Source organism: Anopheles maculipalpis, chromosome 2RL (assembly GCF_943734695.1).
Source record: "Anopheles maculipalpis chromosome 2RL, idAnoMacuDA_375_x, whole genome shotgun sequence".
In the NCBI taxonomy this organism is placed as follows: Eukaryota; Metazoa; Arthropoda; class Insecta; order Diptera; family Culicidae; genus Anopheles; species Anopheles maculipalpis.
This window is the reverse complement of record NC_064871.1, coordinates 91,690,360-91,702,686: the sequence shown is the minus strand read 5'-3', so window position 1 is coordinate 91,702,686 and position 12,327 is coordinate 91,690,360. Positions and strand designations below refer to the sequence as shown.

At 44.1% G+C, this 12,327-nt stretch overlaps 1 protein-coding gene across 2 annotated transcripts; it reads right to left on the bottom strand.

Annotated features, from left to right (window-relative positions):
• Nucleotides 1-1,732: 1,732 nt before the first annotated feature.
• LOC126568284 (uncharacterized) lies at nt 1,733-8,678 on the bottom strand. Of its 2 annotated transcripts, XM_050224733.1 has the most exons (5): nt 8,596-8,677; nt 3,457-3,720; nt 2,847-2,985; nt 2,133-2,745; nt 1,733-2,049 (listed from the first exon to the last, which is right to left on the bottom strand). In XM_050224733.1, the coding sequence occupies exons 1-5, from the start codon at nt 8,673-8,675 to the stop codon at nt 1,733-1,735; spliced, it is 1,413 nt and encodes a 470-aa protein (XP_050080690.1). In that variant the 5' UTR covers nt 8,676-8,677. The 2 variants fall into 2 exon arrangements, with proteins under 2 accessions (XP_050080690.1, XP_050080689.1); XM_050224732.1 differs by lacking the exon at nt 3,457-3,720 and having other exon boundaries at nt 8,596-8,678.
• Nucleotides 8,679-12,327: the final 3,649 nt, after the last annotated feature.

Genomic DNA, 12,327 nt, shown 5'->3' with positions numbered 1-12,327 from the left:
GATTCTTTTATCTTGTTCATAGTGTTTAGGTAGAAAGAAAAAAGTGATGAATTAATTGAATTGTATCAGAGATAAATCTTCAAAAAGGGTCCGTTTTGTGTTGTAAACAAGATAAGGACAGTTCAAAAGTCCACTTCCATAAAACGCGGATTAGGTCCCTAATCTGTAGCCGATTGCCGACAGGTTTGATTTCAACTGGATTTACTTACGTTTTTATATATGTTATATACATATTTTACAAAAAAATAAACGCCTCAAAGCTAGTCAACGTGATGTCGGAATCACTCGACGAAGCACTCTAACCGACCGACCGAACCTAAAGTGCCACTGTTCTGGCCCCACTTCTTCCAAGAAGTGAAGCCCTCCAAAGACTCCCACTCCCACAATCGTTTTCTGCTGGATTCTGGGTCCATCCGGAATCATCGGAAACGAGGCAGCTAACCGTCTGACCAACTACTGTCGTCTTCGTCCAGCAGAAGCACACAACAATCTTTCCCGCCGAGATTCCATCCACTTTACCAACACAACCTAGACCTCAGCAACAAACTCCGCCTCATTAAGCACAACACCGCTTCATGGGAAAATATCGAATCCAGCCACCATGAACGAGTCCTATCCCGGCTTCGAATAGGACATACACGACTGATCCATTCCTACATCCTCAACAAATCCAGTCTTCTTCTGTGGCGTTGATATCAGCGTCCTTTGCTTTGCTTTGCAAATTAATTTACATTCATTTCTTTCGTTTGACGTTTGAAAACAAGACATTCGAGGACATTTAGTTAAGTTATACTTTTTGATATATTTTTGAACTGTTTTAGAACTTTCTACATCACTAGTCAGGTAGTACAATTGAGAAGTGAAATCTGTTTATATGGCGATAACGCGTACAACTCAATACTTTTTTTACCTTTTAATCATTGGTGTAATTTAGGTATAAATTTTTTAAAGAATTCTCAAAAATTTACTCAAGAAACACCGCACACAATGAAGTTTAAATTTAAACAACGTTCTTTTTGCTTTACAATAACAGTTCATTTCGTGGTTTTGTTTTGTTTTAATTGTTGTAACTTATGTTTTCCTACCATTTTACGACAAAGCATACACACTACTTGTTCCTAAAATTAATACACAAAGTTTTGTTCGACCGTTTTTCCCCCTTCTCGAACTTCTTCTTAATTACCTATGTGAGTTTATCAAGCAAAATCATAAAAAAAACAATCATAATACATTTCACGCTGCATCAGTAAGGAACAAGTTCACGGGATTCTTAGCTATAACGTGCAACTTGGTTGCTTTACCAGTTCGATTCAATTTCCTGCTGTCCCTAAACTGCCCTGCTGTTAGTAAAGTTCTGTTAGATGAAATATGAAAGAGCCATTTCACGTTTAAATGTTAGGAGTCCTTTGGATGTATTCAAGGAAGGGATAAACTGGAACAATACCGAAAGACTGAGCTGGCTGAGCGTGGTGAAATGGGTTAAGACCTGCGCTTGGAGATGGTTTATGGCAACATTACTTAGAGTTCGTTATCAGTCGATACATTCCTTCCAAGCGGGTGTTTTATTGCGATGTTACTATTCGTTGGAATAGAAAAAAAAAGAAAGCAATTACAACTACTGCAGGGCCGAAATTAGTTCCTCAATTTTAAAAGTATTATTGTCCATCGACGATCTGCCACACATACATCGAGTCTAAACGCTCTTATGTAAACGAAAGCTTCACTAACTAATCTATCCATGCACTCTGCGTCGTTGGCTGCTTCCGCCAGGGTTCGGTGTCGGTTTGTAACAGAAAGGACGCATCGTATTGTTCCACTGACCATCACTGCACTCGAAGTATGTAGCTGGTTGAAGATGTGCCGGGACATGATATCCTTCGTTACACTTCACCTGACATGCGGTACCGTTGGGGACGGCCAGTTCGTTGGAAGCACCATCGTTGTCTTTCAGATCACAGGCAAAGCGTCCATTTTCCGGTGGAATATCCAGCTGACAATCACCGGCAGCGTTAGGTGTATCACTATCGGCCGCATAGTCATCGGAGACATCTATTTTCAGGGTCGAGACAAGAGGAAGTCATTGATACAAATGCTAGATACATCATCGGGTGAGTTCTAACGAGATACTTTACCATTGAACACGCAGTACGGTTCCTCGCCTTCCCACAGCTCGTTCTCGCCACACTCAACGTACGAGTTTGGGCGGCTAAGATATCCTCCGCCCCGGCAATGGAACGTACACCGTGAGCCCCAAATGTTGCCCAGACTGCAGCTTGCTTTCAGATCACGATTCTTCGGCTTGTACCGTTTGCACTGCTTCACGATCACCCTGTAGCGAAGATCGCAGGTAAGTACCGTATTGCCACTCTGCTTGTTGACCACCTTCGCCATAAAGCTGTACGGTGGGCCGTTCGAATGTGGAAGCACAAAGTTCGCCTTCGGTCCGAACAGTGTTTCCAGTTCGTACAGTTCCTTCGAAATGGGACGTCCGTTGCAGGTGGACAGACAGGGTGGTTCGATCATCACACCATCCAGACCCTTCCTTGCGATCGCTGTCCGTTCCGGTGGACAGGTAATGCAAAGATCGCCGATCGTTGTATACTTCAGATGGGGAGGTGGTCCATTACGGCGGGACGTACCGCTGGGGATGGAGTTGGAGCCGGGGCGCTTAGTGCGATGCTGGTGGGTGCCGTGCTGCAGTCGACCGTGCTTCTTTTTCACCAAGGGAATACGTTGTCGTATTATCTGTTGGAGATACAATCAAGCGGGACATAAATCAATTGTGCGACCAATCAATGTGCTAGCCGTCCTTGTGAAGGTCATGCCCGTGCGGGTCTGAAGCGTACCGAAGTGTCTTGTAGGGCGCTCAACGGTATCGTTCTATTCTGTCCTGGTTCTAGAAATGCGTGACTTCCCAACTCTAGGGTAATGGAGCCTTGCTGGACATTACTGTACACACGCTGCTGCTGTTTTACCGATGAAACCCTGTGGAGATTGGAGATTATACTGTGGGATTAGCGCCAAGTCAACTAAAGCGAGCAACTATACTAGCAACAACACGACAACGTCTATCAACAACATTGAAGGCACGCAGAACCACGTACGTGGATAACTAGCAGCAGTAGCAGCAGCAACACCAGCCCGAGTACATTGGACACTACTGATGCACAGCTGACTGCAAACTGGTGAAATGATTGCGTGATAAGCATTCGTTTGTCCGCAGATGCAAATCGATAAATCGATAACTATCGGCAAATCTCTGGACATGGTATATGGGTAAGGGTAAATGACATACTGTCGCGTGTGTTGGCCTAACCTGACCCAGCAATATCATTAGAGAGATAGGGAGGGGGAGGGGAAAAGTTACTTTTAAAATGGTAAATTTGTATGAACGGACCAAATTGTGTCTGTTTGCCGGGAAATTGTAAGACTGTGGAGAGAAAACAACTTGCTTACCGATCGATCGATTTGCTATGGTGTTTATGAGTGCTAGCGCCTACATGATCGCTGACCGTACCGATGCCGATGTTGCGCCCGACCCGGACATCTCCCGTACGGTGATGGTGTATGCGTTGCGGGCGCACTTTTCGCCTCACCGATGGTACCGTTCCGGCCCTACCTGTGTCCGATGTTGCTAGCGACGGTGTCGGGTCGCCCTTCCACGTCTGGAGCATACGGTTTGTTTGCGGAGCTGTGCGTTTGTACGTGTTGGCGGCGGTTCTGTTGAAGTGGAAATCGAGCAAGATACTTGGTACGGGTATGTGTGTCTGTGTGTGTTTTGTCTCGATCGGAAAAGGGGAGCAACATTTAAAGGATTCTCGTCACTCGAGTCGCGATCCACTTCAATATGTATGTGCAAGCAAGTACAGTTTGCAATGTGTGGCAACACTTTCCAACAGATCCCAGAGCCCCAGACGCAAGAGACTGTGCCGCCATGTTTGATCGAATAAAGTACCTTGTGCTCTAGACACAAGATACTGTATGGCTTCCCTTTTTCGCACTGGTGGATTGATGGGCATCCAGTTACCGTGTTCACGTTTCACTTATCTAATCTCAACCACTGCCACCGGGGCGACTATTTATGTATCCGGCGATCGTGTCCACCTTACGGGCCTCATAACTCAATCGAACGCGTACGACTAAACGCTTCGATTGGAGATGCAGGTTCTGATGCTTCGACTATGATTGGTGGTGTATGGTGATGAATAAATTTTCACCATATCGCAACGATTATTGTTAACATTATTCGTTGAAAAGGTGTGATTTGCGTTCTGACTGTGCTCTCACCATAGCTGGAAGAATTAAAGGTACATGAAACTGAAAAAAAAAACGCGTCGGATGATGATTGAAATCCGTCGTCCGTCTATCCGGACCGCAAGATTAATATTGTTACGCCGTTAGGCCGATGATCAGACGCTAATATCCATTCTTCATTGGTTACAATTACGATATTAGCAATCTTTAGCTCCCTACTTAACATGGCCAAACAATGTGTGCACTTGTTAGCCGAAGCAGGTTACCCAAGCGAATAATAATTTATTTCGAATGATAGTAATTATACCGCCAGATTATACCAGCTTGCAACTGAGGGGGAACCAACGGTGGGAAATGATCAGGCAGAAAGTGTGTGGGTTTGGAAATACGCACCGCAAAACAAAAACAGAAACGCGGATAATTGCACGACCGCTTGATCGCTTAATAATTTCCAACTGAGCACTTTAGTCCAGCTTCTGGGCATATTTCTCTGGAGAAGGAGCTGGTGTACCAGCCAGTACCTATCAACTCTCTTATCACGGCAGTGACTCATAAGGCTGAACGGCTGAAAAAACGTCGTTGGAGGTCCTCCAATCAAGTGCAGGAACGTCCGATGGGACTGGTACTACAGCTGTTCACCCGGATCATGTCACAGTGATCCGAGGCCTATGGGGACTATACTATATCGTACTCAGTCATTAAAAAAGCGGGAATCTCCCATTTCCTCGACGGGTTGGAAGAGGCAGAGTGCCCGAGCAGGGCAGCACAGTTCTTCATCAATCATTCGCACCGTGCACAAGCACTGGACGGTTGGATTGACGTTCGCGAAGACTAAATGTTTGTTTACTGTAGGGAATTAGCACGCAGTACGCGAGTGGGCAGGAAGGTGGTCTACTTGTATGCTGAGCTTCATTTTTAGATGCACCGAGCAATTCTCGTGCAGGTAAGTGAGTCGTTGTAGGTGGATTATTTGTCATCGTGCAGATAAATTGGTTTATTTAGAGAACGATCGTTGGATTAATGACTCTATGCAAATGGAATTGCGTAGCCTTAGGGAATCTATCTTATTGAATCTATTGAGTGGGTCGGAAGCTTTAACTTCAAATCATAATGTTAACATCATCGTACAACATCCAATTAGGGGTTGGATTTGAGAAGAAAATTGCAAAAGTATGTTGTTCCTCTAACATAAGTACCCCTTTGGCAAGCATCCGCTCGTATGGGAGAAATTCGTGATCGACACAGGAAGTAAAAGTGTTCGATTCGTTGTGGTTGAATGGGAAAAGTTTGCGTCTTGTACTCGATACGCTAATTGACATCTCATCCTCCCTAATCTAATCGAGTTCCTGTGCCTCTTGTTGTTGCCTAGCGCCATGCACGGACTGTCCCTCTCTTTCTCCCTTTGGGTTGCATAAATTGAAAATGCACATTTATCTTTGCCATAGATCGCACCACAACTCGGCATAGGTTTATCGCAAGAATGTTGAAATGGGAAAAGTAGGTTTTCTGTTTACCATTATCTAACTAGTAGCTACTGGCTTTCATTCGAGTTGTCGCTTGGATCATGCTGTCTACTGTTTCTAAAGGACCGGGACCTACTCCACGATATGTTGGGCGATAAAGATGTTTTACTAGCTATTATGTGGCTGGTAGTGCGATTATTAGCAATTCCATTGCTATTCCTTTGCGATATTAACACCATTTGGTTTGCGTGATCTCGTGCAATGGGTTCTTGCTGTTTGCAGGAGGGCTTAGGTACCTGATGGTAATGGCGAATGTGCGAAACACCGCACCGTACCGAATAAGTAACCCTGATTGAACCAATAACTCACCCAAGCTACCCTGTTGGGTCTGTGTGCCATTTGTTTTGTGAGCGAAAGACTGCCAGCAATGGAGCTTTATCCGGAAGGCTTAAATGGCAGACCCGTGCTGACTAGGTGAGACCTAAGCTCGCTAGCCAGACTCCAACCAAACCGTACCGAACGAGCAGCTCGGCAGTTACAAATGAAACTGTATAAATGCTAGATAAATCCAATGGTCAATAGCAATGTCAATTAATTAATTTTGCACCCCTTTTCCTCGACCTCTCCCTTAAGGTTTATCCGCTGCTCTGGTGGGATTCTAAGTAACCACCCCCCTCACAACTTGCAGTAGCAACTTCACAAACACGCGTCAAGCCGTCGTCACACAAGTCACCGGGTGCAGCAAGTGTGCGGCGAGCGCTAGACTAGAATCGCCGGTCGAGACAGAGATTCGTCCGGCCTTCCTCCTTGGGTCTCACCACACCGGTAAGTGAATTAAAAATTTACATACTCGCACACCATACTTGCGCACATGAGTGAGTAGCGCCGTTAGGAACTGCTTTTGATGGAAGCGGACAATCATATCAGGTGCCCGCCTTCTAGTTTCTACGAGGTAGCGAGATTGATCTGTTCTAGCGTACAGATATAGTTGCGAAGATTTGCTGGAGCCACTCCACCAGGAGGGACACGTCTTCGTTGTTGGTACGTGGAAGGATGTTTGCATTTTAACTGCTGCCAACTTTTATTAGGTTATCAAGCGCTAGGTGAATGTTGTACAATCTACAGACTGTCCTACGCTGCAGTAAAACATTCTACTTAACTGCATCGCTAATGCGCCTGTACGCATTGCTCAATAAAGGAGAAATATGTTAACGGCTAAAGAACTTCATTAGAGAGCTTAGAACATTTTTATCTACTACCCTGCTGTGCGATACACACTCCAAACAACGCACAACCATCTCAATTGATGTGAAATTAGTTGCCGTAAAAAATGGCACGGATTCTTTAATGCATTTTGCAGAGCGAATACATTTTTTCCCGCACTAAATCAAAACGACAGTTATGATCGTGCTTTTTAAAATATGCACACAGCGATCGAATGGCGATAAAAATGGGGAGCAATAAATTATTTCCTTTTTTTTTGTTATCTCAAAAGCTGAGCGCGAAATTTCTGCGCTAAATTCGAACGACTTTGCTAAATTCGCTAAATTATTCATGGGGACTAATTTTGGGCGAACCGTCGCACATCCTTCTCATGAAAAATGTTATTTTAAATGTTTCCATTTCATCGCCAGTGTTTCTTTACTCTTTGGGAGCCTGCGTATACCCGTATCCACATCGATTAGCGATAGGAAACGGGCGCGAGAGAACACAGCGCCATAGTTCCACCGTGTCCTCGCGGGAGTGTGTCATTCGTAGATTTTTTTTTTGTTGCCCGTTTGCTCGGTGGCTAACTGAGCGTAACTAAATTGCATTAGGCAGCATCATTAAGCTGCTGATCAAATAGTGCCTTGGGTCTGGGTGTCTTTTGGCGAAGCTACCTGGAGCCTCGCAAGAGTGAGTCTTTAAGCCTATTAGCAAGATGCAAATTGACGCGGCAGTAATATGTGTTTGACGCTTTGCACCATCGTTCCCAGCTCAGCGGGCAATTATCGCCAAGCTTGGTGGGGTGTATGGGATTCCAAACGGGCAAGCTTTTAATGAAGAATCTTTTTTTTTCTCCTATTGCGTTATGCACCATGTGGCGATGGCCGCTTTTCACCACTGTTCTCTTTATTAATTAAGAAATCTTTGAAATTGAGGTTTGAATCACGCTAAACTAATGTTAACCGCAAGACAAAAAAAAGAAGCAAAACAATGGACTAAATCCATAAAAAGATCTTTTTTTCTCACACAAAATATTTGGTGTGTGGTATAAATATTTGGAAATGTATCTGTTCCACCTCCCGAAGATGATCCTTTTTAGCAACGACAGGACGGCTGTTCTTCCCGTGACCTCCTGGGGCGCATCACAACGATGCTCAAGCTGTGCCCCTGTTAGCCGGTGTCCATTAGTGGCGTGGAGAATATAATGTTAGTGACTACACGAGACGCATCTCGTGACGCTTGGCTCAATATGGGACACTTCATTAAATGTCTCCCCAACGTTTGTATTTTTTGTTCGACGTTTTTTGTTGGGAGTAACATGAAGCGAGTATCGGCGACATCGGGATGATATCCAAGATGCAGGCTCCGGAATGCTGCCAGCAAGTGCCTGCACTTGCCAGCTATAAATCAAAACAAAAACGTACTAGAGTTGCAATATTTCGTGTCGCCCGGTGGAATAACGTTTGGCCAAACCTAAAAAAAACGCGTTCACCGTGGTCGGGTTCGTGCCGGACCTGTGTGCCGGCAAAGCGTGATTAAAAGCGTTTGATAAGAGGCGCATGCATGCCATGCAAAAAAAAAGGGATTACAGCAAGTGTTGCAGCACAGGCAAAACAGATCGACTATCGAACGACGGCGGAAAGATGCTAGCGAAAACATTCCAAGAGCAAACCTGTTCGCTGTTCCATCGGATGCAAACGATGCGGCAGTTTGGTCGATATCGGGCCCGCCGTAACTTCTCGGGTGGCACATAATGGTGGTGGGCAAAACTGTAAGACAAAAAAAAAGAAATCATTTAAAAAAAGTATTATTAGTATCATCTAAGAAAAGTCTTAAAATATAAGAGGACAAACACATATACTTCAATCGGATTAAAGCCTCTGGAGGACGATCGTTGGAGGGGAAAACAATATTTGCAAAGAAAATTAATACAAACCCTCTTTTTTGGTAAAGCGGAAAAGACAGAGGGACACACTTTTTTGAAACAACTCTCTGGCTTACTACACTGCACATTATTTATGGTGTTACGGTTGAGCTACTTAGCTTACACGATTAATTATTTATGATTTGTAAACGTTAGTCCGCCACGCTGCTTCCGAGTGCTCTGGAGTGTTCCGATCTGTCTGTAAATCTGTCGCCAAAATTGCGCATTCCTGCCCACTTTTGTCCGCGCAGTACCCTTGTGATACATTGTTGGGTAACGGTGAGCGGAAAGCTTGAATAATGTCCTTTTCGCAAGCGATAGCAACATATGTGATCATTAGCGAGAAAACATGCTGTCCATGCTTGGTGCCATAATGTATGCACGTCGGTTGAATTCGGTACGGGTTTGAATTATAATTATAATTAAGTGTGACATGGTCATAATATTGAACAAATGAGAGCCTGTGTTTAGGCTGGTTGGTCTAGGCTAATTAAACAGGGGTCGGGAATTAGATTTATTTATTTTATTGCATCTGACGTTCGTAGCCATGAAGACTAACTAACGTGAAAGTGGATGCATAAGACACAACTAGAAGAGGATCAGTGGCAATAATACAAAGTCTGGCAATGGCTGGGTCTGCTACGAACTAGAGCATCGTATCACGAAAATCAATACGTGTCCAGTTCAATTTCAAGATAAACAAAGTCTGTTCAAGATCTGAACCGAGGCTGAAGAATGAGCTTGCTCTGTGGTGGGATCTCCAAGAGATTCATCCACGCAAGGCGTATTATTAATAGCATGTGTGACCTCTTATTGTGCTCTTTCAACTTATTCAGAGTTTCAATAGATTAGAGACTAAGAAGGACCAAGTGTTTGACTGTTCAATAGGACTCCAATTTGAATTGGACAATCAAAGACATCAATTTCATTATTTTAGATTTGGTCCACGTGGTGATGGATTATGATGGATCGTTAATCATTCTAGTGGATCTTAAAATGACTCCTTTTTTTAAATAATCACGTGCCCAGTAACATCCACGTGCCACAAAAATTCCAATATTGCAATTGGTGTATCATATTGTAGAACTTTCACAGGCGCTAGCGTTGCAAACGCGACATAAGTAATATGACACCGGCGCTACGTTTATTCAAATTGAGTGTTGTAATCGGTGTGGTAATTGAAAGTGTGACACTCTTGTAAGCAACAACAGATTTAACCTTACCCAGCCAACCCAGAGAACCCTTACGGGGGAGTGATTCTTCTTGCAGATAAGGTAGCAATCAGGCAAGGAAGCTGTCAACAAATTGAATAATTATCGTTGACATTAATCTTTCGACCTAGCATGGATGGAGATCTCTCTGCAGCCGTTTCGAGCTCTCAAGCCCTGTAGTCACACCTCCATAAATCAAAGTATGATTATCTCTCTGGTGCGTTAGGAGGATCGACGGTACCATTAGCATGCGCGAATGGGGGTGCCTTTTTAATGCTTCATAACGCTCCAAAATGCAAACTACCACCAACCAACCAACGTGTGTGAGAATACGTTCCGTTTTCCTAGCGTGCGCGAAGAGAAAGATAAATGTGTCCGATGTCCGATATAGCGATACACGATCGAGCGATAAGAAGAGAAGCGAAGGATTGAAGGATGGAAATGCATTTAATGTAGCATTAAAATGCAGACGGATGCAGTTGATTTTTTCTTCCGTGCACACACTTTCCTCTTTTTCGCTTAATTAAGCCGAATGAAGCAGTTTATTTAAAAGCTCGAATCGACGTGATGGCGTCACGTATTTTCGATTATTTATGTATTAACGCTACTGTTGGTGCGTTAGAATGGAATTCTCGCGTTCTACCATCATCAATATCGATGTGGGTAGGTGGTAATGTTCGATGAGCTTTTAAGCGTTTTAACAACAGTTTCGAATTCTGCACAGCAGAAAAAAGTGGTGTTCCGAATCCCGAAAAAAGAAGACCATCTTCCAAATGTAGCACAATAACCGATGCGTTTCAATGGACCGGTTGTTTTCATTTAATTTTTGGGTGGAAATCGAACTCTTAATGTGAAGCAAAATTGTATAAATTTCATCGTAAAGCTAGCGGAAGCATGTGTTTCTGCATGTTCCGTTTAGCAATGACGCGTATCAACGTAAGATCCCTATCCATTTGACGATAGCGCGTAAACGTGAACTATATTTAGGTCATTCCGACTTTAGACGTATCGGGTGCCATCCGGCCTCTTCCTGACGTCAGCGAATCGATAGTTTTGAAGTGAAGCGGAAGAATGCAAATTCTGCTGCAACATGCATTCCGGATGGTTTGTTTATCTTTGCCCTGATGATGGTGGAATTTGAACTATTTTATCTGCAGGAATGCTCTAGCGATTCTACTCAAGATGGGAAGACGTTGAACAGCTGTATATTGTAGCGTTAAATCGTAGCGTTGAACAAATTGAAAAGTGAGGCGAATTTAAGGTTAGACTACTTAATTTCACTTTAGACACCAGCTGTCGTCACTAATTAATTCTTTCCCAAACGGTGGTGACGATCCATTTCGATCGTACAACTCGTACAAATTGAGGCGCAATGACAGGCCTGTAATCATCCTCGCCGGTAGCCCGCAAAAGCACTAATTGGTGCCGAATTCGCCGTCGATCTTTTACTTCTTCCTCTCTTCCTTGCTCTCCTGTCGGCCAAAAAAAGATCACACGTCTGGGTCTTACGACTTTGAGGGAATAGAGGTAACGCAACGAACTCTAACTGATGCGTAAATTGCAACTCTAAGCAAAGTGCACGATTGCCTGCTGTCCACCAAATTGAATAGATTTGTGGACGTGCAGCAAAAGGCAGAAGGTGACTTACCGGGAAACTACAGTCAACTAGAGCGCTCAAGCTGGGTTGATTTTGGCAACCTGTCAAGACGTTCAGTTAGAGACCTACAAAAACACATCACCGTGCAACACAATATGGTTTAATGGGTGTCCATTTTTTTCTGTTCCTAGTTGACCTCCAACAGGCAGAAACATGAGTTGCCAGTGCGTTTGTTGCACATTTCGCCCTGTCATCAGCGGGTACACGTAGGTCAAACTCTTGGATCTCCAATCGTGCGTGGCGCCTATGGCCTCGTGGTAATTGGGATCTTTTGTGGACTTCTAATTGAGGCTGGATGCAAATTGCGGCGATTGCAGCTAGTTCATCGATTTGGCCAATGACACTGCAACTTGCAAAAGTGCAACACGATGTGTGTGGGCTCGTCTGTAGGGTTACTGGAGTTCCTGCTTGACGAGACAAGCAGTGTCAAAGGTTCAATCAAATATGGAGAGGTGGTTTAAACTGAATCGCAAAGCCACGAGTGTGTTGATTGCATTTGCTCGCGTCTGACTGATGCCAATGCAATGCACTACAATTGCAACAATTTCTCTCTTGCGAGAGTATTATTTTTCCACTTTCCAACGTGCTTGTTAGGGCCAGCCAATTGCCATA

What these genes read in the sequence shown, in the direction of transcription:
- LOC126568284 (XM_050224733.1), bottom strand. Translation starts at nt 8,675, where the DNA reads ATGTGCCACCCGAGAAGTTACGGCGGGCCCGATATCGACCAAACTGCC. An exon ending in GCGCCCTACAAGACACTTCG is followed by an intron (nt 2,746 to 2,846) that starts GTACGCTTCAGA and finishes TATCTCCAACAG; the next exon opens with ATAATACGACAACGTATTCC. An exon ending in ACCGTACTGCGTGTTCAATG is followed by an intron (nt 2,050 to 2,132) that starts GTAAAGTATCTC and finishes CCCTGAAAATAG; the next exon opens with ATGTCTCCGATGACTATGCG.